Source organism: Narcine bancroftii, chromosome 1 (genome assembly GCF_036971445.1).
Source record: "Narcine bancroftii isolate sNarBan1 chromosome 1, sNarBan1.hap1, whole genome shotgun sequence".
NCBI classification, from domain to species: Eukaryota; Metazoa; Chordata; class Chondrichthyes; order Torpediniformes; family Narcinidae; genus Narcine; species Narcine bancroftii.
In genome coordinates, this window is record NC_091469.1 from 247473445 (window position 1) to 247499181 (window position 25737).

The 25737-nt window shown below is 41.4% G+C and overlaps 1 protein-coding gene across 7 annotated transcripts in view; it reads left to right on the top strand.

Moving 5' to 3' along the window:
* LOC138740925 (uncharacterized) overlaps positions 1 to 25737 on the top strand; it is a 290457-nt gene that overhangs the window by 49205 nt on the left and 215515 nt on the right. For all 7 annotated transcript variants that reach the window (XM_069894271.1, XM_069894280.1, XM_069894261.1 and 4 more), the window contains 5 exons: positions 3672 to 3789; positions 11341 to 11422; positions 15198 to 15292; positions 17200 to 17285; positions 23755 to 23872. In XM_069894271.1, the coding sequence (XP_069750372.1) occupies positions 3672 to 3789; positions 11341 to 11422; positions 15198 to 15292; positions 17200 to 17285; positions 23755 to 23872 (499 nt within the window). The remainder of the gene's footprint in view (positions 1 to 3671; positions 3790 to 11340; positions 11423 to 15197; positions 15293 to 17199; positions 17286 to 23754; positions 23873 to 25737) is intronic.

The following is a 25737-nucleotide window of genomic DNA, read 5'->3' on the forward strand; positions in this document are numbered from 1 at the left end:
GCATCACCCCCCTCTATTGTACAGGATGTGGCTCATTGCCACAAATGATCTTATGAACAGCGGCCAATGGACTCCGGCACCCTTCACTTCCCTGGTGTTGTGTTATATCAAAACAGAGTCTCGAATTCACGTGTCCATTTTCACATTCCAAATAATTCCTTCACATTTATTCGACTTATTAGAAGTTAAAGTTTCCACAAAATCTTATGCCTGTTCGTAATCCATAAAAAAAATTATTTTTGCCATTCGGTAATACAATCTTCATCATCGCTGAATACCATAATGTAAACTTGTTTCCCTTTTCCCAAAGACTTCTCTTGACTTCATTAAAGTGTCTCCCCTTTGCCAACAGCTGTGCAGTAATATCCAGGTTAAAAAACACCTATGAACCATGATATTCAGGTGGACTTTATTCTTACTTTTTCTTTGCTGCTCAGGCTAGGATCTTTTCCTTGTCTCGATATTTTGAACAATTAATTACTGTAGAGTGAGGTTTTTCATTTGATTGCGGTTGTGGTCTGAGGGCTCGATGTTCTTTTTCAATTTCAATTGCATCTTCAAATTGATATACCCCCAGAACCTTGGGTATCCATCCTTGGAGAAACTGAATCATATCGTGTTCTTCTTCCCCTTCTTCCAAGCCTACAATCTTAATGTTATTTCTCCCACTAAAATTTTCCATCTTAACAATTTTTTCAGAATTTATCTTCCTCTCAGTAATTTCTTCCTTAACTTCAGACTCCAAATTTTTCAGCTTCTCCTCTATAAGTTTATCCTTTTCATACGCCTTCATAATATTCTGATTTTTCACATTCTGTTGTTCTTGTACTTCCATCATATTGGTAGATAACTGCTCGTATTTTTCTTTCACCTCTTTAACCTCAGATTTTAAATAATCTATATCTTCCCACATCATTTTAATATAATCCCACATTTCCCATACCATCTGTTTCAATTCACCTTCAGAGTTCTTTTTATCCTTTTTTATAGCCTTAATTTTATCTTTATCTTGTATAAAATCTTCTCAAGTTGAAAGAATCTCTCCAAAGCTTATCTGTACATGTTCTCCAATGTTATATAGAGAATTTAGGTTAAAATGACTTAAGTTAAAATGTGTTGATTAATCATAAAAAGGGAAGCCAGAACGGACAGGGAGCTTACTAGCAGCCAAGGACAAAAGGTTCAGCTGGATATGTTTTTTTAAAACCTATCTTTTAATGGTCATAGTGAGAGACATGCAGGAGACAAAAGATTGATAAGAAGGGTGAGAAACAGAATTTAGTGTATGTAGAGTTCACAGCGTACGTAACGAACGTGATAATTAAAAATGCAGTTATACTTAGAATGCTTTTGCAATACTAACCAATTAAAACAGTATTAATAAGAAGGGGAAGGGCAAACAATAAGGGTATAAAAATCAATGCACTGTATGTATCGGGGCTTAACTGGTGAGAAACCAGTTGAGTCCAACTCTGCAGACTTGTAAATAAAGCTTGTCGTGTCATCAGTTTTAAAGAGACTCATGTGTGAGAAGTTTTATTTCTGACATCCAACACTTGCTAATTCACCACTGCAATCAGTCTTCTCATTCAAAGTTGACTCTCTGATCTTGCTTAAAGAATCTGTTTGGCAACTCAACTCTCCAATGGTCCTGAGTTGTCACAAAGTGTAACTACGTACACCCTCCAGATTTTACTGATCTCACTCGAGGTCCTGGACTTTTCTGCGTCAAAGGCCTCTTCTCATATCCAGGAACAACACCTTCATCAGCTCCAGCAAGAAGAGTTCATTTCTTCAAAGGCTTTTTAAAAAGTAAATGGACTATTCTCATCTTCTTCCTTCGTATTTTAATCTCTATTTACTTTAGCTAAATAATAATTTTCTTATATTTTCCCGGGTGTTTTAGGATCCCACATCCTACGTCCTCCGCATCACATGACTCCCCCCACTCCCCCGAGGAGTTATATCTTTGCTGTAGACGAAATCGGAAATTAAAATGTTTTTGAAACCATGGCTGGGTCAAGAGGAACTCATTTTCTGCCTTTTCCACAAGTATTTGGAACATTGAGTAAATCAAAAGCAAATTACTGTGAGATGCCCAAATAGAAGAGGGACAGAAATGGCAAGAGATAGCTCTACAAGTGCAGAAGAGAAAACTCGTAACCAGCATCCTGTTGGTATGACATCATTTTCTGGAAAATACTGCAATCTCTAATGAGGGATTTTATATTGATGATATTTAAAAAAAATGTATATCTTGAACAAGGTTAACCTGGAGTTATGAAAAGGAAAGAATGCTTGACTATTTTGGTTCTAGCAGAGTGGATAAAGGGAAACCAGAGTTGGTTGTGTATTTGGATATTCAGAAGGCTTTTAATAAGATGCCACACAGAAGGTTGCTGACCCAAATTTCAGATTTTAGATTTATTGTTAGAGTACATGCACGACATCACATACAACCCTGATGTTTGTTTTTCCTGTGGGTGAGGCAGAGTTACGACTTATTGGTCGTGCTAAAACTACACATGTGCACGTGTAATCAAATAAAGAACTGTAAACCAATAATGAATGTAAACAAACTGCAATACATGGAGATTGTATAAGACGTTGGTGCGGCCTAATTTGGAGTTCTGTGTGCAGTTCTGGTCGCCTAATTATAGGAAGGATATAAACAGAGTGGAGAGAGTGCAGAGTAGGTTTACCAGAATGTTACCTGGGTTTAAGCATCTAGAGTATAGGGAGAGATTGGACAGATTAGGTCTTTATTCTTTGGAGCGTAGAAGGTTGAGAGGGGATTTGATAGAAGTATTTAAGATTATGAAAGGGATAGACAGAGTGGATATGGATAGACTATTTCCATTAAGAGGAGGAAAGATTAAAACAAGAGGTCATGAGTAAAGAATTAAGGGGCAGAGGTTTAGAGGTAACATGAGGGGGAACTTCTTTACTCAGAGAGTGGTAGCCGTGTGGAATGATCTTCCGGGAGAAATAGTGGCGGCGGAGTCAATTGTATTATTTAAGAAAAGGTTGGACAGGTATATGGATGAGAAGAAGATGGAGGGTTATGGGCATTGTGCAGGGAGGTGGGACTAGAAAGGGGTGTTTGGTTCGGTGTGGACTAGAAGGGCCTAATGGCCTGTTTCCGTGCTGTAATTGTTATGTTATGTTATGTTATGAGACCTCAATGAGTCCCTGATTAAGTTTATTGTTGAGGAGACTGATGGTGGAGGGGTAGCAGCTCTTCCTGAACCTGGCGATGTGAGTCTCGTGAGACCTATACTTCCTTTCCTGATGGTACCCATGAGAATAGACTATGTACTGGGTGGTGTGGATCTTTGATGATTGCTGCTGCTCTCTGACGGCTGCGTTTCCTGTAGATGTTTTCGATAAAGGGGAGTGTTTTGCCTGTGATGTCCTGGGCTGCATCCACTATCTTTTGGAGGGCTTTATGCTCAGACTGTGATGCAGTTGGTGCACAGACATAAGATTCAAGGTCCTCTTTGTGGTTTATGGGGATAATTACTGTACCAGACAGTTCAATTATCTATGTTTTATTTTTTCGCAAACAGAAAACAAATCCTGCACCTTATTGCTTTAATGCACACTGGGTTGAGCCTGCAGCTTTTTTCCTTTCTATCAATACCACCTGACGATTCTCTATTTCATTGCAGTACTTCGCAAAATTTACACGATTCCGACGTGAAGCCATCCACCAGCAAGATGGCAAACGATCCTGTGCCGACCATTTCTGCCAGGGTTCACGAAAGCCATGGAAAGAAAGCTTTGAAGGTAAAGGAGGCTGTGCACAGAGAATTTGCAAATATGTCAAGGAACTCCAAGGATAACTTAGTAAAAACACCATGCTAGAGAAACTCAGCAGGTCAAACAGGGCACTTTATATAGTTAAGATAAAGATACATAATGAGCGTTTTTGGGCTTCTGCTGTTCATCAGGTTTGACTTGCTGAATTTCTGCAGCATGGTGTTTTTATTTCAGTCATAGTGTCTACACACTTTGGTGTTTACTCTGCGGATAACCTAACCCATAGGACTGTTGATTTGCAAACCAAAGTCCTTGTGCTTAACCTGAAGGGTTCCTAGCTAATGTAATGTTAATCATTGAGAATTATTTTTTAATTTCAAGATACAGCATAGTAACAGGCCCTTCTGGCCAATGAGCCAACACCACCCAATTACACCCATGGAACCATTTAACCTATAACACTCTACATATGGAGAAACCCACGCTGTAGCGTGAAGAACGGACAAACTCCTTACAGACACCATCAACTTTGAACTCGAGCCACTGGCACTAAAACACATGTTCAGCTAACAACTACACGAACTATGCTGACCCATCGTTATGAAAATGTGGCAAGCATTCCATTTAGATACCCTGACATTTAGCTCTCACGTTGTCAAAAAGTGCAACGACTCTGACCATAAGATGCTCCTCAAATTACAAGGTGAGGATATTTCTGTACCTCGACTTTCCACCTCAGAGAAAATCATGTAATCTCATCCAAGTAGTAATTTACTGATACAGATAGTCCCCGATTTATGATGGCTTGATTTTTTGAAGTTATGATGGTCCAAACCCGTACTTTCGATTTCGAGTTCCGATGCGTCCCCGTGCTTGTGATATGCGATACGCTACTCCTGCGCGATTCTGGGCGACAGCAACATCACGCGAGATCAGCGTATGGAGCACTCTCTCGCAATGCTGACTCAACCACACTCGCAGTCGCTGCATTCAATACACAAATGTTGTTTTCAACATTTAATTATGAAAAAAATGGTAAGTGCAGTACTTTACAAGTTACGATTTTTTACTTAGAATGGGGAGTTCTGCAACAGGATCCCATCGTAAATCGGGGACGACTGATATCTGGTACCTAATATCACAGTATTTAATTTATAATAACACTTGTTAGAACTCACCACCAGCATAAAACATTATAAATTTACAGGTGAGGCCCAGTTACACATTAGTTGTGCCAGAACAAATCCTGGCAGCATCCTGTATTATATATTTTTCTTGCCAGGAACAAATTTGACCAGCATAAATGTGTCAGACTCCACAAAATTCTGCTGAAGTTCATCAGCAGAGCCTTGCTTCATTCAACAATATTGTAATTTGGAGAAAGGGGAAAGATGAGTTTTTGATTGGAGTTGGACTATTTGTCCAGTCAGCGTCCATAAAATTGGCTCGGACAGTGCCTGGGCATTGCCATTCCATATGGTCCCAAATTCGTCCGGGGGCCAGAGACCGTGCAGGGACTATTGTCGGTTGAACGACGCAACCACCCCCAACAGGTACCCGGTGCTCCACATACAGGATTTTTCTCCCAACCTCCACGGCGCACGGGTCTTCTCCAAAGTGGACCTCATGTGGGTATATCATCAGATCCCGGTGCATCCAGACGACGTGGGTGAGATGGCCATTATCACCCCTTTTGGCCTCTTCGAGTTCTTGCGTATGCCCTTCGGTCTAAAGAACGTGGCCCAATCTGCGCCTCAGAGATGCCGTTGGAAAAGACCTGGACTTTGTGTTATTTTACCTGGACGATATTCTCATTGCCAGTCGCAACCGTGATGAACACAAAGCCCATTTCTGCACACTCTTTGCCCGGCTGGCAGACTTCTGCCTCATGGTCAATGTGGCCAAATGCCAGTTCAGCAAGGAGTCCCTCCAGTTCCTGGAGCACACCATTTCAGTGGCTAGGGCCACGCCGGCGCCGGTAAAGGTAGTGGCTGTTCAATGATTCCCCTAACCCTCCAGCCTGAAAGGCCTCCAAGAGTTTGTGGGGATAATGAACTTTTATTGTTCGTGTTCATGGCCACCAAAGAAAAGACTTTATTGTGGACAGAGGAGGCAGACAGGGCTTTCATCGCGACAAAGGAGGCTCTAGCCAGCGCCACACTGCTGGTGCACCCACGGCCGGAGGTGCACTCAGCGCTCTCCGTGGACGCCTCAGCTGCAGTGAGGTTGGGGTGTGGGTGGTTCTGGAACAGTAGCTTGATGTACAATGGCGCCTGCCGGAGATCAAATACAGTGCCTTCGACCGGGTGCTTCTGGCACTGTATTTGGCCATTCACCATTTCTGCTACTTCCTCAAGGGCAGGCCATTCACATCCTTCACGGATCACAAGCCCCTTACTCAAGCACTGGCAATGGCCAAGGATCCGTGGTGCACCAGACAGCAACGCCACCTCTCGTAAATGTTTGAGTTCACGATCAACATCCAACACAGGACTGGCAAGGACAATGTCGTGGCAGATGCACTCTCCCATCCAGCAATCAACACTCTCGCGCCCGGCTTGGATTACGAACAACTAACTCAGGCACAGAGGAACAATGTGGAGACGCAAACCTTGCAGGCCACCATCTCGGACCTCAAACTCAATGATGTCTCGGTGCCCAGCAGCCGGACACATTACTCTGTGATGTCTCAACAGTTACACCATGCTGGAGGGCGAAGGTCTTCAGTCTAATCCACGTTATAAAACTCTGCTGTAAACCCATCCTCTTTAGGTGATATACCAATCGGCATGGATTGTAATGCCTCTTTAAGTTCAAAATCTGTAAATGAAGCATCTAACAATTTTATATCATTCTTCTCCAGTAAAGGTAAATTCAACTTAGACAAAAATGTATCAATCTGTTCAGTATCTACATTGCCTTCAGATGCATACAAATCCCGATTTTAAAAAGCACAAAATTCCTCATTAATCTCCTGTGGCTTATATTTTTTTTCTTTGGCTTGGCTTCACGTCGAAGATTTATGGAGGGGTAAATGTCCAAGTCAGCTGCAGGCTCGTTTGTGGCTGACAAGTCCGATGTGGGACAGGCAGACACGGTTACAGCGGTTGCAGGGGAAAATTGGTTGGTTGGGGTTGGGTGTTGGGTTTTTCCTCCTTTGTCTTTTGTCAGTGAGGTGGGCTCTGCGGTCTTCTTCAAAGGAGGTTGCTGCCCGCCGAACTGTGAGGCGCCAAGATGCACGGTTTGAGGCGATATTTGCCCACTAGCGGTGGTCAATGTGGCAGGCACCAAGAGATTTATTTAGGCAGTCCTTGTACCTCTTCTTTGGTGCACCTCTGTCACGGTGACCAGTGGAGAGCTCGCCATATAACACGATCTTTGGAAGGCGATGTCCCTCCATTCTGGAGACGTGACCTACCCAGCGCAGTTGGATCTTCAACAGCGTGGATTCGATGCTGTCGGCCTCTGCCATCTCGAGTAGTTCGATGTTGGAGATGAAGTCGCTCCAATGAATGTTGAGGATGGAGAGGAGACAACGCTGGTGGATGTGTTCTAGGAGCCGTAGGTGATGCCGGAAGAGGACCCATGATTCGGAGCCGAACAGGAGTGTGGGTATGACAACGGCTCTGTAGACGCTAATCTTTGTGAGGTTTTTCAGTTGGTTGTTTTTCCAGACTCTTTTGTGTAGTCTTCCAAAGGTGGTATTTGCCTTGGCGAGTCTGTTGTCTATCTCGTTGTCGATCCTTGCATCCGATGAAATGGTGCAGCCGAGATATGTAATCTGGTTGACCGTCTTGAGTTTTGTGTGCCCGATGGAGATGTGGGGGGGCTGATGGAGGACCTCAGTTTTCTTCAGGCTGACTTCCAGGCCAAACATTTTGGCAGTTTCCGCAAAACAGGACGTCAAGCGCTGAAGAGCTGGCTCTGAATGGGCAACTAAAGCGGCATCGTCTGCAAAGAGTGGTTCACGGACACTTTGCTCTTGTGTCTTGGTGTGAGCTTGCAGGTGCCTCAGATTGAAGAGACTGCCATCCGTGCAGTACCAGATGTAAACAACGTCTTCATTGTTGAGGTCTTTCATGGCTTGGTTTAGCATCATGCTGAAGAAGATTGAAAAGAGGGTTGGCGCGAGAACGCAGCCTTGCTTCACGCCATTGTTAATGGAGAAGGGTTCAGAGAGCTCATTGCTGTATCATATTGCATTAATTGTTCTGGAAGCTTGTTCAGTCTTCAACTGCCATGCCAATACTCTATGTGCCCTTACCCCTAATTCATAATAACGCTGTTTTGATCTCAAAAGCAATCTCTCATAATTGTAAGTTTGCTTCCTATTATAGTGAAGCTTCAGATTAGATAACTGTACCTTATTATCTTCCGTTGCATTTTCCTGAAACTTTTTCTCCAAATCTGCAATTTCTTTCTCTAACTCCATGTATTGCTTCTTCACTTTAGCTGTATAACTAATAATTTGACCTCGCAAATATGCTTTCAAAGCATCCCACAACATAAATTTGTCTCCAAGAAAAATTTAATCTGATTTCTCAAAAACACAACAAATTCAGGTCTTCTAAGCAACATCTCAGTAAACCTCAAACAATAGGTTGTTTCCACCTTCTTCACAATCTCACTAGAAATTAACAGCAAAGAATGATCTGACAAAATTCTACTCTTATATTCTGCATAGTCAACCCTACCCTGTAAATGAGCTGAAAACAAAAAAAAGATCTATTCTAGAAAATGACTCATGACGAGCAGAATAAAATGAATAATCCTTCTCAGTCGGCTGAATTCGTCACCATATTTCAACTAAATTCAACTCTTCCATCAATTCTATCACCCTTTTGGCCATCTTAGTTTTCTTAACAATTTTTGGAGATTTATCCAGCAATGGATCCAAACAACAATTAAAATCCCCTCCTACCAATATATTCTCGTTTGATTGATTCAAATTTAGAAAAGCATCAGTAACAAATTGTCCATTATCTTCATTCGGTGTATATAAATTCAATGAAGTCCAGGCTTCTGAAAACAACTTACGATTCACTTTCAAAATTCTTCCAGCATTCTCAAAAAAAGATTCTAAAATAAATGATTTTATGTACCAAAATCGCCACTCCCCTAACTTTAGAATTAAAAGAAGATGCCAAAACATGTCCAACCCAGTCCCGCTGTTCCTTTTCTGTCAAATGTATTTTTTGCAGAAAACCTTCATCTTCTTGATGTAATCCAAGACGTGTTTCCTCTTTATCGGATGATTCATCCCTTTAATATTAAATGTCGCAAAATTCAAATTATTAATTTTATCTTAACCAATAACTCCCAACACAACCAACCCACAGTCAAACTTAAACACCAAAGAGAAGAAAAAAAACCCATTTCCCTCTCTGAACACAAATAAAGAAACCCCCCCCCCCCCAAACCCCTTTGAAAGAAAAAAAAGCACCACCAAAGTGGTACTCACTCTAAACCACAAGTGGGAGATGACTTCAGAAGATGCAGTGCCATCCACCCCCGGCTGATAGTTGTATATCTCAAAACACCACCTAAATAGCAATCTACTACATCCACAACTCCAACAGATTGGTCCTGAACACCAGTTGCCACGACAGATAATCCTTTTCTCCCATCTGGGTCGAATGTTCCTCTTCAGAATTCTTCTTGCTGTTCCCATTCCCATTCCGCTTCGAAAAACCCTGCAATTTCAGTTGTTTCTGCAACTCCGAACTATGTGAATTATTCGGCAAAGAATTGCAAAAGATAAAGCTTCAATTTCATCATCAAAAAACTTAGCCTGAAAGTCTCCCTAGAACACCTTCAATATGACAAGGTATCTCAAAGTAAACGGGTAACCCTTCTTCCATAACACAGCCTTAGCTGGATTAAACTCCTTCTGACGTTGTGTCACATTTTGACTTAAATCTGCATGAAAAAACCCCTATGACCTTGAATCATCATAGGACCCTGATTCTGCCGAGTTTCCTGGACCCAATCGCAAAATTAACTCACGATCTTGATATTTTAAACAGCAAATAAGAACTGCCCATGGAGGCTGATCAGGAGAAGGTTTTCTTCGTATTTCCCTATGTGCTCTGTCCAGTTCCAGTCCTTCTGGGAAAGCATCCTTTCCCAACACCTCTGGAATCCATTTCTGAAAAACTTCACTGGATCTGTTCCTTCAAAATCTTCTGGCAGACCTACTATTTTAACATTATTACGTCTACTTTGATTTTACAACGAATCAATCTTCTGCAAAAGTTCACGCTTCTGAACATTCCAATATGTAAGACAATGTTCCAGATAATCTATTCGTTCAGTATACCGATCCACAGTATCTGTACAGTCACAAAATGCTTGCTTAATACATTTCAATTCACCCCGGACCACATCTACTGCTCTTAAACATTTAACCACACCCTGCTTAATTGATGCTACTTCTCCTCTCAATTCAGTAAATTGAAGCTTACTTTATCGGAAACTTTGGGTAACTTGAACAGTCATATTATCCATCCACTGCATAAACTCTTCAGAAACAGACAAAGTGGTTTCTTCCTCCACTTGTACTGTTTTAGAAGTCTGAAAAGTGGGAGATTTAGTTCTAGAAGCTTTTTTAAGTTTTCGAGGCCTACCTTGAAGTTTAGCTGCTTTCAATATTACTTCTGCATCTTCTTCAGGTTGTTCCATTAACTCCTCTTCTTCCTTTTCTTCTGATTCCAAAGTGAGCACTGCTGCCCGGGCCTCCTGACTCTGTGTCAGCATTCCCTCCCACATAGGCCCGACGTGTTCTGCTGTCGGGAGAGAGTCACCCCGATCGTCAGGGCCCGGTTGGAAGTCGCGCATGCCCAGTGTAGCGAGGGCTCCATAGCGAAGGCCTGACATCTCAGTGTTCAGGCTCGGCACGTCGGCAGCTGGTCCGACATGCGCGCGACCGCGATTGGGAGTAGGGCCCTCACTTCCACAAGGTCCCACATCCCCGGGAGTGTGATCCATGTCTCCTCCAGCAGAACCAGTATCGGCGCCATCTCGTGTCGAAGGCACTGGTGTTTCTAATACCTTAGCCTGAGTTGTCCTTTGAGACTTTGGCTGCTCCAAAATCGATCTCTGGATCTTTTAACGAGGTTGGCTTCAATTCTTCTGCACTTTCTGCTCTTTTAAACTGTGCTGTTTTTTTGAAGTTTAAGCTTTACTACCCTTCATTGTGGCTTTCAGAATTCCTTAAAATCTTGACAGAAATACTTTTAAAATACAAATAGTTTTTAAAATTCAGGTATTAATTATTCAGCTGGGGAGGGGTGGAATCCGTCGTCTACTCCCTATGCCATCTTGCCACACCCCCCAGAATTGGCACTTTATATTATGATGTGCCTTGTGCCAATAAACAATAATGAGGAAACACATTGAGAATTTTATTGAGCTCTGTAACTGCAAAACAATTTCAATATTTTAGTGGATTTGAGTGGATGTAATGAGAGTAATGTGTTTGTTTTGCATGTGAGTGACTCTACCATGTTTCGAACTGAGGTCTGGCAGAGTTTTACATTGGGTGACCCATCAGTGTAATTGATGTTAATCTTTCTGCAGGACAAAAAGAGAGACACATCTAGTTTCCTCTCATTAATCAGAGGTACTCGGTCAGTGTTGGTTCAGCCTCTGTCAGAGCAAGGTAAGGATTAAGTCATTAAACAAAGGAAGAAATAAACCTTAAAAATAATGTTTTTTGGATGTATGCCAAATTTCAGGAATTGTGAATGATTACGCTTGTCATGATGGGATGATTTTCTAAGGCTTCAAAATTTGAAATTGGATAATATTTGAGCTGCAGATGAGCTGTGGCAGGGTTGGAGTGGAGTGTAAAAATAATGGTGCAAAAGGGGGTCTTAACAATGGCCAGTCCATTCATTTAGAGAAAGTCTGGGGTGAAGAGGAGTGATTGTCAGGTAAAAAGTGGGTATCACTGGTGTACAAATTGACATTGTCATTTATATGGGGCTGCTGTTTCCAAAGTGGCAGCTGTATGAGAATTAGGTGGGAGATGAGACTGGATCCTCAGACGTAACAGTGCAAATGCTGATGACACTCTGGCTATGAATGGTTAGATCAGGGTTAAAGTTTGTAACTGTAGTTCCATGCATCCAACAAACAGGGAATGGGTGTTGGATAAGGGAAGTGAGACTATTGTAGACTGCAGACAATTTGAGAAGGAGGGAGAGATTATTCTGCTGCAATCAAATCAAATGACAACAGTGATGTGAGCTGTATCAATAGTGTGGCACAGAGAGGAATCTAATTTAAGGGATCGTAAGGAGCGTTGAGTAAACAGGACACAGATTTAGGAAGCTGTAATTCCTTCCTGGGCATTAGCGAGGAGAGAGCAGTTAGAGATGGTGTCTTCTTTCTTTGGCTTGGATTCGCGGACGAAGATTTATGGAGGGGGTAAAAGTCCATGTCAGCTGCAGGCTCGATTGTGGTTGACAAGTCCGATGCGGGACAGGCAGACACGGTTGCAGTGGTTGCAGGGGAAAATTGGTGGGTTGGGGTTGGGTGTTGGGTTTTTCCTCCTTTGTCTTTTGTCAGTGAGGTGGTCTCTGCGGTCTTCTTCAAAGGAGGTTGCTGCCCGCCGAACCGTGAGGCGCCAAGATGCACGGTTTGAGGCGATATCAGCCCACTGGCGGTGGTCAATGTGGCAGGCACCAAGAGATTTCTTTAGGCAGTCCTTGTACCTCTTCTTTGGTGCACCTCTGTCACGGCGGCCAGTGGAGAGCTCGCCATATAACACGATCTTGGGAAGGCGATGGTCCTCCATTCTGCAGACGTGACCCACCCAGCGCAGCTGGATCTTCAGCAGCGTGGACTCGATGCTGGCCTCTGCCATCTCGAGTACTTCGATGTTAGGGATGAAGTCGCTCCAATGAATTTTGAGGATGGAGCGGAGACAACGTTGGTGGAAGCGTTCTAGGTTAGAGATGGTGTAGTCTGTAATGAAACAGGCTTTTTGCAGGGGAGATGAGAAAATAGTTTGTTTTAATAAAAAGGCACAATGTCTGAGGAGGAAGAGCTATTAACGTCAGTCAATGTGAGAGCAAAAAAGACCATATGATATGAGTGGAATATGTCATACGGCCCATCGAGTCTGCCCCACCATTCCATCATGTCGATTTGCTATCCTTTTCAACCCCATTCAAAGGGGATTGCGTACTCAGTGAAAAAGATCCAGATGTGGGAGGTGTGACATTGACAAAATTGGTGAAGAGAGTGGGGCAACTGGAGAAATATTGAAGATGAGGCTGGTGATGAGAATTCCTAACTAGGTTGGTGCAGGAAGGGAAGCAGTAGGAATACGTTTCTAGATGGTCTTAATTTTAGTGACACAGATGTTCACAAACTGTTTTTACAGTTGAGGTTTAAGAACAATTGGGAGGGGTTTGGAAGATGATTTTCAGAGGGTTTCGAGGTTATTTTTATACTTCAATATGAAACTAGAGTGATGTCCATTTGAAGTTGCAGGGAGTAGTCAAGTACTGTAATTCTTAGGGTCTTTCGGCCCTTAATGTGCCAACACGTATATCCCTAATAAAAAATACTAAACCCTCCCCTTTCTCACAATCCATGTGTCGGACGAGACTTTTAAATACCACTAATGTTTTAGCCTCCACTACCAACCCTGGAAGGCATTCCAGGCACCACAACTCTCTGTGTGACAATTAAAACATTGCTCCTGATGTCTCCCCTAAACTTCCCTTTCTTAACTTTATTCATATGTTGTCTGGTGTTTGCTACTCCTGTCCTGGGAAGCAGGCGCTGGCCAACCACCATATCTATGCCTCTCATAATTTTGTAGACCTCTATTAAGTCTCCTCTCGTCCTTCTATGCTCCAAAGAGAAAAGTCCCAGCTCTGGTAACCTTGCCTCATCAGTGTTCCAATTCATGTTACCTCCTTGCAAATCTCCTCTGTACCCTCTCCATAGCTTCCACATCCTTCCTATAAAGAGGTGAACGGAACTGCACACAATACTCTATCGTTTTAGCAGAGATTTGTAGAGTTGCAACATGACCTCTCTACTCCTGAACTCAATCCCCCTATTAATGAAGCCCAGCATCCCACAAGCCTTTTTAACTATCCTATCAACTTGTGTGGCGACCTTGATGACTGTATGGATTTGACCGCAATTACCTCTGTTCATCTACACTCTTATGTATCACCTCACACTTATCCGGATTGAACTCCATCTGCCACTTTTCCACCCATCTCTGCATCCTGTCTATATCCTCTTGTAGCCTTGGACAACCTTCTGCTTCATCCACAAATCCTCCAACCTTTGTGTCATCCGCAAACGTACTGACCCATCCACTCGTCTCGCCTCTTCATCCAGGTTGTTTATAAAAATGACAAAGAAAAGGGATTCTAGAACAGGGCAGCGGTAGCTACAAGAAATGAGACTCACAACCACCACAATGGGGGTTTCAATGACCGTTTTATTCAAACCTTTAAGGGCAGTGTGAGCTCCACGCCTGCGCGGGTGGTGATGTCATCACGCTTGCCCGGGGTGCTCAATCCATTCAAACCATGTGGCAAGGAGGTCTCCGACGCTGCCATCTTCTCGCAGCTGACCCGCCGGTGCAGTGGTACGAGCGGGGCCAGTTCGCCATGAGCATGTGCACAACCCCCCCCCAGATTCCCAACTCAGAACGGCAATCATTTTGATAAGTTCCAAAGACTCTTTAATGACCTCCACAGAAGGCGGAGCTTACCCCGATTTAACACATCATTCAAAGGATTTGCTCAGCGGGTGAAGCCTTTGATTTTTGCAGCAAGGTTTGAACGAATAAACTTGGTGAAATAAAAGTTTTATTTCTATATTTCCCATGCGCTAAAAGTCACCATGCTCTTGAAGTACTTTATTCGCTCCAAGACATGACCCAAGGTTGTAAAATTTGTAGATACACGCAAGTAAGTCGTAAATTATATCTTGTGAGCCAAGGTTTCTCCTGTGAGTTTTTTGTTTCCGTTCATGAAATTATGGCAGAGTTCTTTTTCATGCTCTGAGAGGTACAGCCAATCATTCATGCACAAACACATAATTGAAAAATATCTCCGTAATTTTCCCTCGATTGAAGTTTATGCATGGAAACAGTTTGAATGAGAGTTCCAAAATCATGCTTTTTCCAGATGAACCACAAATTTTCCTTAATAAAAGGAGGGTCTAATGTAATATTATGAAGAATAAATTTTGATTTTTGTCACATACTTCAGGGCATTTTGTTATTTTTCAGTTTCCTGTCACATTTTATAAATTTGATTTTTTTTTTCATTGCTGTTCAAGGCCATCATTATCATCGCAAATCAACTTTAGTAGCATTACACATTTTCAAGATGTCATTTGAAATTGTGTATAATCTGCAGGTTGGACATAATTTGGATATGTTCTTTCCCTGACAGTGCGGAAGTGGATATGCAAACATAAATACAGAATGCAATCGACAGACTGCCCAGTTGCAATGGAAGAAGGTCAATCAACATCACAATCTATGGAGGTAGGAAGGCGTGAATGTTCTATAAATAATTTATAGAGTTTTTTAATGTTGGATATTGTCATGTACCTATTCAAAGATTTTGCTTCTGCTCTGGGATTAAGCAGATTCAAATGCTTATGGTGGGATCATCAATTACTCAATTTCAACATTGGTTGATCAGGTAATATGAGAATCCATCAATGAGTGAATAATGGAAGGATATTTAAATGTCAGACAAATGCATAGAAGTTGGTAGATGCTAGCTAATAAAATGTCCATGTCTTGGGCTGGAAATAAATTGGTAAATAGTCTGGGGAAGGTTGGAAGCTGGCCGAAAGGAGACAAAAGTGAGAAAGTCGGGGAGAGGTTTTATGGAAGCAGTGGTGAATATTAATGCTGTCTGGTTGCAGATTGCCCAGACATTAACATGAACCTCCGGATCCCATTAAACCCCTCCCTGAGTTTCTCAATTTCCCTATCCCTGTGTCTCCTTTCCTACAGCTTCCCTCCCCTCCTTATTCATTGAGCATCCCCTCTCCCCATCAATTCTGCTTTTTTTATTTTTTGCCCCCTCACATAGACCCACCTATGACCGTTTATCTGCTAGCCTGTACACCTCTCCCTGCTCCTTCCTCCCTCCTCTTCAATCCTTCCCTAATTTTTATCTAATGTGATGCATTCCTGCTTCTTTCTCATACATTCACGAAAGTCACAAGTCCAAAACGTTGGTTGCCATTAACTTCCTATAGATGCTGCGTGAACTGCTGAATTTCTCCACAAATTTCTGTGTTGCACATGAATCACAGCGTCAGCAGACTTTCTTGCTTAATGATATTGTAGTTCAGATTTTAGAGTTGGATTGATTGGTTATCTGCGCTAACCACTACACTCACTGTGATGCCAGTTGCACCTCACACATTTCAATGCTCATAACAGTGCGTGCATGTGATTCCAGAGATGGAAATGCAATTCGGAAGTAAATCACTTCACTTGGAAAAAACACTTTACAGAAACCCAAACAAATCTACACCTGGTGCTCCCTTTATGAACTTCTCTACATCGGAGAGAAATTGGGAGATTGATTTACTGAGAACCTCTGGGTGCCCAACTAAAGGAAGGATAGTAATAAGATGCCGAGAAGATTTTCTAGGATGTTGCCGGGTCTTCAGGAGTTAAGTTACAGGGAAAGATTAAGCTGGTTGGAACTTTATTCCGTGGAGCAAAGAAGAATAATGAGAGATTTAATAGAGGTTTACAAAGTTATGAGAGATGTAAACAGTGGATGCGAGAAGGCTTTTTCCACTTAGATTGGGGAAGATGAATGTGAGAGGTCATAGTTTTAAGCTGAAAGGAGAAAGATTTAGGGGGAACATTATGGGAAAGTCTTCACTCAGAGAATGGTGGGAGTGTGGAATGAAGCTGCCATTTGATGTGGTGAGTGTGGGCTCAATTGTTTGTTTTTCTAAGCATAAATTGGATAGATACATGGATGGGAGAGGTCTGGAAGGTTATGGAATGGGAATAGGTCAATGGGGCTAGTGAACTAATGGTCGACAGACTAGATGGGTCGAATGGCCTGTTTTCTGTGCTGCAGTGTTCTATGTGAACATTCCTGAAGAAGTTCACGTGAATGGTAGTTTGCATTGAACTCCGCAAGCTTGGTTTGTGTCCTAAATAATCTATCCCAATCATGGAGCGATGTTTATTACCAGACCATCAAATAAATTGGCACTGCAATTTTTGCTGAAAATGGTGCCCATATTGTTATTCAACTGAACTGGTTACAATAAAAATTTGCTTCCATATTGGAAGGCCAATAAAAAGAAGCTCATTGGCGACAAAAATATTTCTGAGAGTGTCACTTTGAAAGAAATGTGAAGATGATGTTGGAGAAGCTGAAATGAAATAGCTATTTCTATATTTTGCAGAAAGTTGCAGGTGGTCACTATGCTGAATTCGGCAGAACAAGTCTTTTCTTTGAATGTAATACATTAACTGGGTCAGCGACAACAGAGTAAGTGCTTATTCCAACTTTTCTACCCAACCGAAACAGAGTTGCTATTCCATCCAATAACAGGTGTATATGCTAGCATTGTATCAATCATTACATTTAATCAGATCAACTCAAGTAAATTATTACGGTATTGTCTGGATGGGATAACTTGGGACTGTCTAATCATTGGAGACAATAGATTCTTAAGATGTCTCAGTTTACTTGGCCTGCAATTAAAAAAATTTCTAGAGTTCTAGCACTCCCCACATTACAACGATTCGGGCAACAGAAAGTCACCTTTCACAAATCCTTGTTTTTGTTGATGCACACACACAAATGATGTGGGATCTGGTTACAGAGAATTCCCATACAGACGAGTATCAAGGAATCCAGCCCCTGACCTCATGCAGAGATCATCTCTGTTATGGAACCTCAGCATAATGACAATTTTGTGAGAAATATCTGGCATTCTAAAATATTTCTCCATCAATCAGTTCCTGTTTGAAGGATACCCGACAGGGCCTAATTGACATAACCTGCTATAAAACCAAATCTTGTGCAGTAGGAGATGGCAATGCTTCACTCCCAGATTGACTTCATGCCTTCCATGCCCAATTCAACCACAAGAACAAGAAAGAACCACCATTATGCACCCCAATACCACTGTTGATCCTTTCCTGTCTATATCCGAGGATGATGTGTGGGCTGCCTTCAGGAGACTTAATCCGAAAAAAGCATTCAGTCCGGACGGAGTAACCAGTGGAGATTTAAAAAACCTATGTAAATGTACTTGCCAATGTTTTCATGGATATTTTCAACATCTCATTCTGGCAGGGTGTGGTACCCACCTGTTTCCAACAGGTCAGTCACACTGGTTCCCCATAGGGTGTGGTAAACTGTTTAAATTAATCTTGACCAGTGGCCCTCACATCAACAGTGATGGTCTTTACGAAGGCTGTTGTTGAAGTATACAGTATCATCTGTCTGAGCAGCAACATGGATCCATTCCAATTCGCCTATCGTAGTAACAGGTCTACAGAGGATGTCATCTCACTAGCTCTACACAAAGCTCTGAAACACCTAGGCAGCAAAGGTGCATGCATCAGGATGCTCTTTATCGACTATAGTCCGGCATTTAATACAATCATCCCCTCAAATTTGATCAGCAAACTCCAAGAACTGGGACTCCTCACCTCACTGTATAATTGGATCCTGGATTTAATCACCTCCAGACCACAATCAGTGAGGATTGGTAAGAACATATCTACAATCTCCATCAGTACTGTTCATCTCAGGGTTGCATTCTTGGCTCCTGCTCTAACCCATACAAACCTATGTCTGTTTGGCTCAGTACAACAACAACACCATCTACAAATCTGATGATGCCATGGCTGTGGATTGTACAAAAAGGGGCAATGAGTCAGGATTCAAGAGGAAGTTTGAAAATTTAAGTTTTGCGAGTCACCATCTCAGAGGATCTTACCTGGACCAACATGCTAAAGGCATCATGAAGAAATCATGTCAGTGCCTCAGGAGATTGCAGAGGTTCGGTATGACATTGGAAACCCTGGCAAATTTCTTCAGATGTGTGGTGTGCTGACCAGCTGTATGGGGACACCAATACCCCTGAGCGTAAAGCCCTGCAAAAGGTAGTGCACACAGGAAAAAAGCCCTGCCACCATTGAGCATGTTGCTGTTGGAGAGCAGCAGCAATCATCAAGGATCCACAGCACCTGAACACTATCTGTTCTCACCGCTGCCATCAGTAAAGAGGTCTAGGTGCCACAAGACTCGCACCATCACATACAGGAACAGCTGCTACCTCTCCACCTTCGGACATCTCAACAACAATCGGGCGCATTTAAGAACTCTTAACGTTTGCACTTTTTTCTCTCTGTGTTGCATTGTCGGTTTGTTTACATTTCTTTATTTGTTTGCATCTGTACATTGAGTACAGTTTTCTTTGCAATGTCCATAAGTTGTAGTTCTGCCTGTCCTGTTGTATGTGATATCGTGTACGTTCTCTGAAAATAAATCTGAAATCTAATGATGCTTTGCTCCTTTGGTAAAGTTGAATAAAGTGTGATTGGTCGAGGGAATGGGAATATCAAGCTGATATTGGGGAAATTTTAACATGAAGGCAGGGGTACACGAAACAGATTAAACGTTTTTAAGTTGGAGGAGTTAACTTTAAAAAAAATTTTATTTACCATTTGTATCAAACATAAATATATGTTTCTTCATCTTGAACAATACGTTAGAATAGACACAATGCAAAATGATACATAATTTTGTTTTTATCCCCTACCCCCCCCACAAAAAGAAAGAAAACAAAGGAAGAAAGAAAGCACAAAATAAGAAAATGGAGAGGATTTTTTAAAAGATTTCATAAACAAATATATTGATAACATATCTAAATATGTATATCTTATGTTTTAAATTCATTCTAAATGTTAAATTCCAATATATCTAATATTACTCCTAATTAATCATTTATCTGTTAGGAATCTCATATCTCTTACATCATCCAATTTAAATTCCATGTTAAATCAATTCTATAAAATCAAATAAACATCATTGCAATCGATATAACCATTCATAAACATATATTTAATAATAATAGATCTCCATCTATGACGTTAAGGTTAAATTCCAATATATCTAACAATAATCCCAGTTAATCATATATCCATTGAAAATCTCACATCTCTCTAACATCCAATTTAAATTCAATATTGAATTAATTCTCTAAAGTAAAATAAAACATCAATACAACTCCATTCTTATGCCCCCCTCTATCGTTGGCACTAAAGAACAAAGCATCACCCCCCTCTATTGTACAGGATGTGGCTCATTGCCACAAATGATCTTATGAACAGCGGCCAATGGACTCCGGCACCCTTCACTTCCCTGGTGTTGTGTTATATCAAAACAGAGTCTCGAATTCACGCGTCCATTTTCACATTCCAAATAATTCCTTCACATTTATTCGACTTATTAGAAGTTAAAGTTTCCACAAAATCTTATGCCTGTTCGTAATCCATAAAAAGAATTATTTTTGCCATTCGGTAATACAATCTTCATCATCGCTGAATACCATAATGTAAACTTGTTTCCCTTTTCCCAAAGACTTCTCTTGACTTCATTAAAGTGTCTCCCCTTTGCCAACAGCTGTGCAGTAATATCCAGGTTAAAAAAAACCTATGAACCATGATATTCAGGTGGACTTTATTCTTACTTTTTCTTTGCTGCTCAGGCTAGGATCTTTTCCTTGTCTCGATATTTTGAACAATTAATTACTGTAGAGTGAGGTTTTTCATTTGATTGCGGTTGTGGTCTGAGGGCTCGATGTTCTTTTTCAATTTCAATTGCATCTTCAAATTGATATACCCCCAGAACCTTGGGTATCCATCCTTGGAGAAACTGAATCATATCGTGTTCTTCTTCCCCTTCTTCCAAGCCTACAATCTTAATGTTATTTCTCCCACTAAAATTTTCCATCTTAACAATTTTTTCAGAATTTATCTTCCTCTCAGTAATTTCTTCCTTAACTTCAGACTCCAAATTTTTCAGCTTCTCCTCTATAAGTTTATCCTTTTCATACGCCTTCATAATATTCTGATTTTTCACATTCTGTTGTTCTTGTACTTCCATCATATTGGTAGATAACTGCTCGTATTTTTCTTTCACCTCTTTAACCTCAGATTTTAAATAATCTATATCTTCCCACATCATTTTAATATAATCCCACATTTCCCATACCATCTGTTTCAATTCACCTTCAGAGTTCTTTTTATCCTTTTTTATAGCCTTAATTTTATCTTTATCTTGTATAAAATCTTCTCAAGTTGAAAGAATCTCTCCAAAGCTTATCTGTACATGTTCTCCAATGTTATATAGAGAATTTAGGTTAAAATGACTTAAGTTAAAATGTGTTGATTAATCATAAAAAGGGAAGCCAGAACGGACAGGGAGCTTACTAGCAGCCAAGGACAAAAGGTTCAGCTGGATATGTTTTTTTAAAACCTATCTTTTCATGGTCATAGTGAGAGACATGCAGGAGACAAAAGATTGATAAGAAGGGTGAGAAACAGAATTTAGTGTATGTAGAGTTCACAGCGTACGTAACGAACGTGATAATTAAAAATGCAGTTATACTTAGAATGCTTTTGCAATACTAACCAATTAAAACAGTATTAATAAGAAGGGGAAGGGCAAACAATAAGGGTATAAAAATCAATGCACTGTATGTATCGGGGCTTAACTGGTGAGAAACCAGTTGAGTCCAACTCTGCAGACTTGTAAATAAAGCTTGTCGTGTCATCAGTTTTAAAGAGACTCATGTGTGAGAAGTTTTATTTCTGACATCCAACACTTGCTAATTCACCACTGCAATCAGTCTTCTCATTCAAAGTTGACTCTCTGATCTTGCTTAAAGAATCTGTTTGGCAACTCAACTCTCCAATGGTCCTGAGTTGTCACTAAGTGTAACTACGTACACCCTCCAGATTTTACTGATCTCACTCGAGGTCCTGGACTTTTCTGCGTCAAAGGCCTCTTCTCATATCCAGGAACAACACCTTCATCAGCTCCAGCAAGAAGAGTTCATTTCTTCAAAGGCTTTTTAAAAAGTAAATGGACTATTCTCATCTTCTTCCTTCGTATTTTAATCTCTATTTACTTTAGCTAAATAATAATTTTCTTATATTTTCCCGGGTGTTTTAGGATCCCACATCCTACGTCCTCCGCATCACATGACTCCCCCCACTCCCCCGAGGAGTTATATCTTTGCTGTAGACGAAATCGGAAATTAAAATGTTTTTGAAACCATGGCTGGGTCAAGAGGAACTCATTTTCTGCCTTTTCCACAAGTATTTGGAACATTGAGTAAATCAAAAGCAAATTACTGTGAGATGCCCAAATAGAAGAGGGACAGAAATGGCAAGAGATAGCTCTACAAGTGCAGAAGAGAAAACTCGTAACCAGCATCCTGTTGGTATGACATCATTTTCTGGGAAATACTGCAATCTCTAATGAGGGATTTTATATTGATGATATTTAAAAAAAATGTATATCTTGAACAAGGTTAACCTGGAGTTATGAAAAGGAAAGAATGCTTGACTATTTTGGTTCTAGCAGAGTGGATAAAGGGAAACCAGAGTTGGTTGTGTATTTGGATATTCAGAAGGCTTTTAATAAGATGCCACACAGAAGGTTGCTGACCCAAATTTCAGATTTTAGATTTATTGTTAGAGTACATGCACGACATCACATACAACCCTGATGTTTGTTTTTCCTGTGGGTGAGGCAGAGTTACGACTTATTGGTCGTGCTAAAACTACATATGTGCACGTGTAATCAAATAAAGAACTGTAAACCAATAATGAATGTAAACAAACTGCAATACATGGAGATTGTATAAGACGTTGGTGCGGCCTAATTTGGAGTTCTGTGTGCAGTTCTGGTCGCCTAATTATAGGAAGGATATAAACAGAGTGGAGAGAGTGCAGAGTAGGTTTACCAGAATGTTACCTGGGTTTAAGCATCTAGAGTATAGGGAGAGATTGGACAGATTAGGTCTTTATTCTTTGGAGCGTAGAAGGTTGAGAGGGGATTTGATAGAAGTATTTAAGATTATGAAAGGGATAGACAGAGTGGATATGGATAGACTATTTCCGTTAAGAGGAGGAAAGATTAAAACAAGAGGTCATGAGTAAAGAATTAAGGGGCAGAGGTTTAGAGGTAACATGAGGGGGAACTTCTTTACTCAGAGAGTGGTAGCCGTGTGGAATGATCTTCCGGGAGAAATAGTGGCGGCGGAGTCAATTGTATTATTTAAGAAAAGGTTGGACAGGTATATGGATGAGAAGAAGATGGAGGGTTATGGGCATTGTGCAGGGAGGTGGGACTAGAAAGGGGTGTTTGGTTCGGTGTGGACTAGAAGGGCCTAATGGCCTGTTTCCGTGCTGTAATTGTTATGTTATGTTATGTTATGAGACCTCAATGAGTCCCTGATTAAGTTTATTGTTGAGGAGACTGATGGTGGAGGGGTAGCAGCTCTTCCTGAACCTGGCGATGTGAGTCTCGTGAGACCTATACTTCCTTTCCTGATGGTACCCATGAGAATAGACTATGTACTGGGTGGTGTGGATCTTTGATGATTGCTGCTGCTCTCTGACGGCTGCGTTTCCTGTAGATGTTTTCGATAAAGGGGAGTGTTTTGCCTGTGATGTCCTGGGCTGCATCCACTATCTTTTGGAGGGCTTTATGCTCAGACTGTGATGCAGTTGGTGCACAGACATAAGATTCAAGGTCCTCTTTGTGGTTTATGGGGATAATTACTGTACCAGACAGTTCAATTATCTATGTTTTATTTTTTCGCAAACAGAAAACAAATCCTGCACCTTATTGCTTTAATGCACACTGGGTTGAGCCTGCAGCTTTTTTCCTTTCTATCAATACCACCTGACGATTCTCTATTTCATTGCAGTACTTCGCAAAATTTACACGATTCCGACGTGAAGCCATCCACCAGCAAGATGGCAAACGATCCTGTGCCGACCATTTCTGCCAGGGTTCACGAAAGCCATGGAAAGAAAGCTTTGAAGGTAAAGGAGGCTGTGCACAGAGAATTTGCAAATATGTCAAGGAACTCCAAGGATAACTTAGTAAAAACACCATGCTAGAGAAACTCAGCAGGTCAAACAGGGCACTTTATATAGTTAAGATAAAGATACATAATGAGCGTTTTTGGGCTTCTGCTGTTCATCAGGTTTGACTTGCTGAATTTCTGCAGCATGGTGTTTTTATTTCAGTCATAGTGTCTACACACTTTGGTGTTTACTCTGCGGATAACCTAACCCATAGGACTGTTGATTTGCAAACCAAAGTCCTTGTGCTTAACCTGAAGGGTTCCTAGCTAATGTAATGTTAATCATTGAGAATTATTTTTTAATTTCAAGATACAGCATAGTAACAGGCCCTTCTGGCCAATGAGCCAACACCACCCAATTACACCCATGGAACCATTTAACCTATAACACTCTACATTTGGAAGAAACCCACGCTGTAGCGGGAAGAACGGACAAACTCCTTACAGACACCATCAACTTTGAACTCGAGCCACTGGCACTAAAACACATGTTCAGCTAACAACTACACGAACTATGCTGACCCATCGTTATGAAAATGTGGCAAGCATTCCATTTAGATACCCTGACATTTAGCTCTCACGTTGTCAAAAAGTGCAACGACTCTGACCATAAGATGCTCCTCAAATTACAAGGTGAGGATATTTCTGTACCTCGACTTTCCACCTCAGAGAAAATCATGTAATCTCATCCAAGTAGTAATTTACTGATACAGATAGTCCCCGATTTATGATGGCTTGATTTTTTGAAGTTATGATGGTCCAAACCCGTACTTTCGATTTCGAGTTCCGATGCGTCCCCGTGCTTGTGATATGCGATACGCTACTCCTGCGCGATTCTGGGCGACAGCAACATCACGCGAGATCAGCGTATGGAGCACTCTCTCGCAATGCTGACTCAACCACACTCGCAGTCGCTGCATTCAATACACAAATGTTGTTTTCAACATTTAATTATGAAAAAAATGGTAAGTGCAGTACTTTACAAGTTACGATTTTTTACTTAGAATGGGGAGTTCTGCAACAGGATCCCATCGTAAATCGGGGACGACTGATATCTGGTACCTAATATCACAGTATTTAATTTATAATAACACTTGTTAGAACTCACCACCAGCATAAAACATTATAAATTTACAGGTGAGGCCCAGTTACACATTAGTTGTGCCAGAACAAATCCTGGCAGCATCCTGTATTATATATTTTTCTTGCCAGGAACAAATTTGACCAGCATAAATGTGTCAGACTCCACAAAATTCTGCTGAAGTTCATCAGCAGAGCCTTGCTTCATTCAACAATATTGTAATTTGGAGAAAGGGGAAAGATGAGTTTTTGATTGGAGTTGGACTATTTGTCCAGTCAGCATCCATAAAATTGGCTCGGACAGTGCCTGGGCATTGCCATTCCATATGGTCCCAAATTCGTCCGGGGGCCGGAGACCGTGCAGGGACTATTGTCGGTTGAACGACGCAACCACCCCCAACAGGTACCTGGTGCTCCACATACAGGATTTTTCTCCCAACCTCCACGGCGCACGGGTCTTCTCCAAAGTGGACCTCATGTGGGTATATCATCAGATCCCGGTGCATCCAGACGACGTGGGTGAGATGGCCATTATCACCCCTTTTGGCCTCTTCGAGTTCTTGCGTATGCCCTTCGGTCTAAAGAACGTGGCCCAAACATTTCTGCGCCTCAGAGATGCGGTTGGAAAAGACCTGGACTTTGTGTTCTTTTACCTGGACGATATTCTCATTGCCAGTCGCAACCGCGATGAACACAAAGCCCATTTCTGCACACTCTTTGCCCGGCTGGCAGACTTCTGCC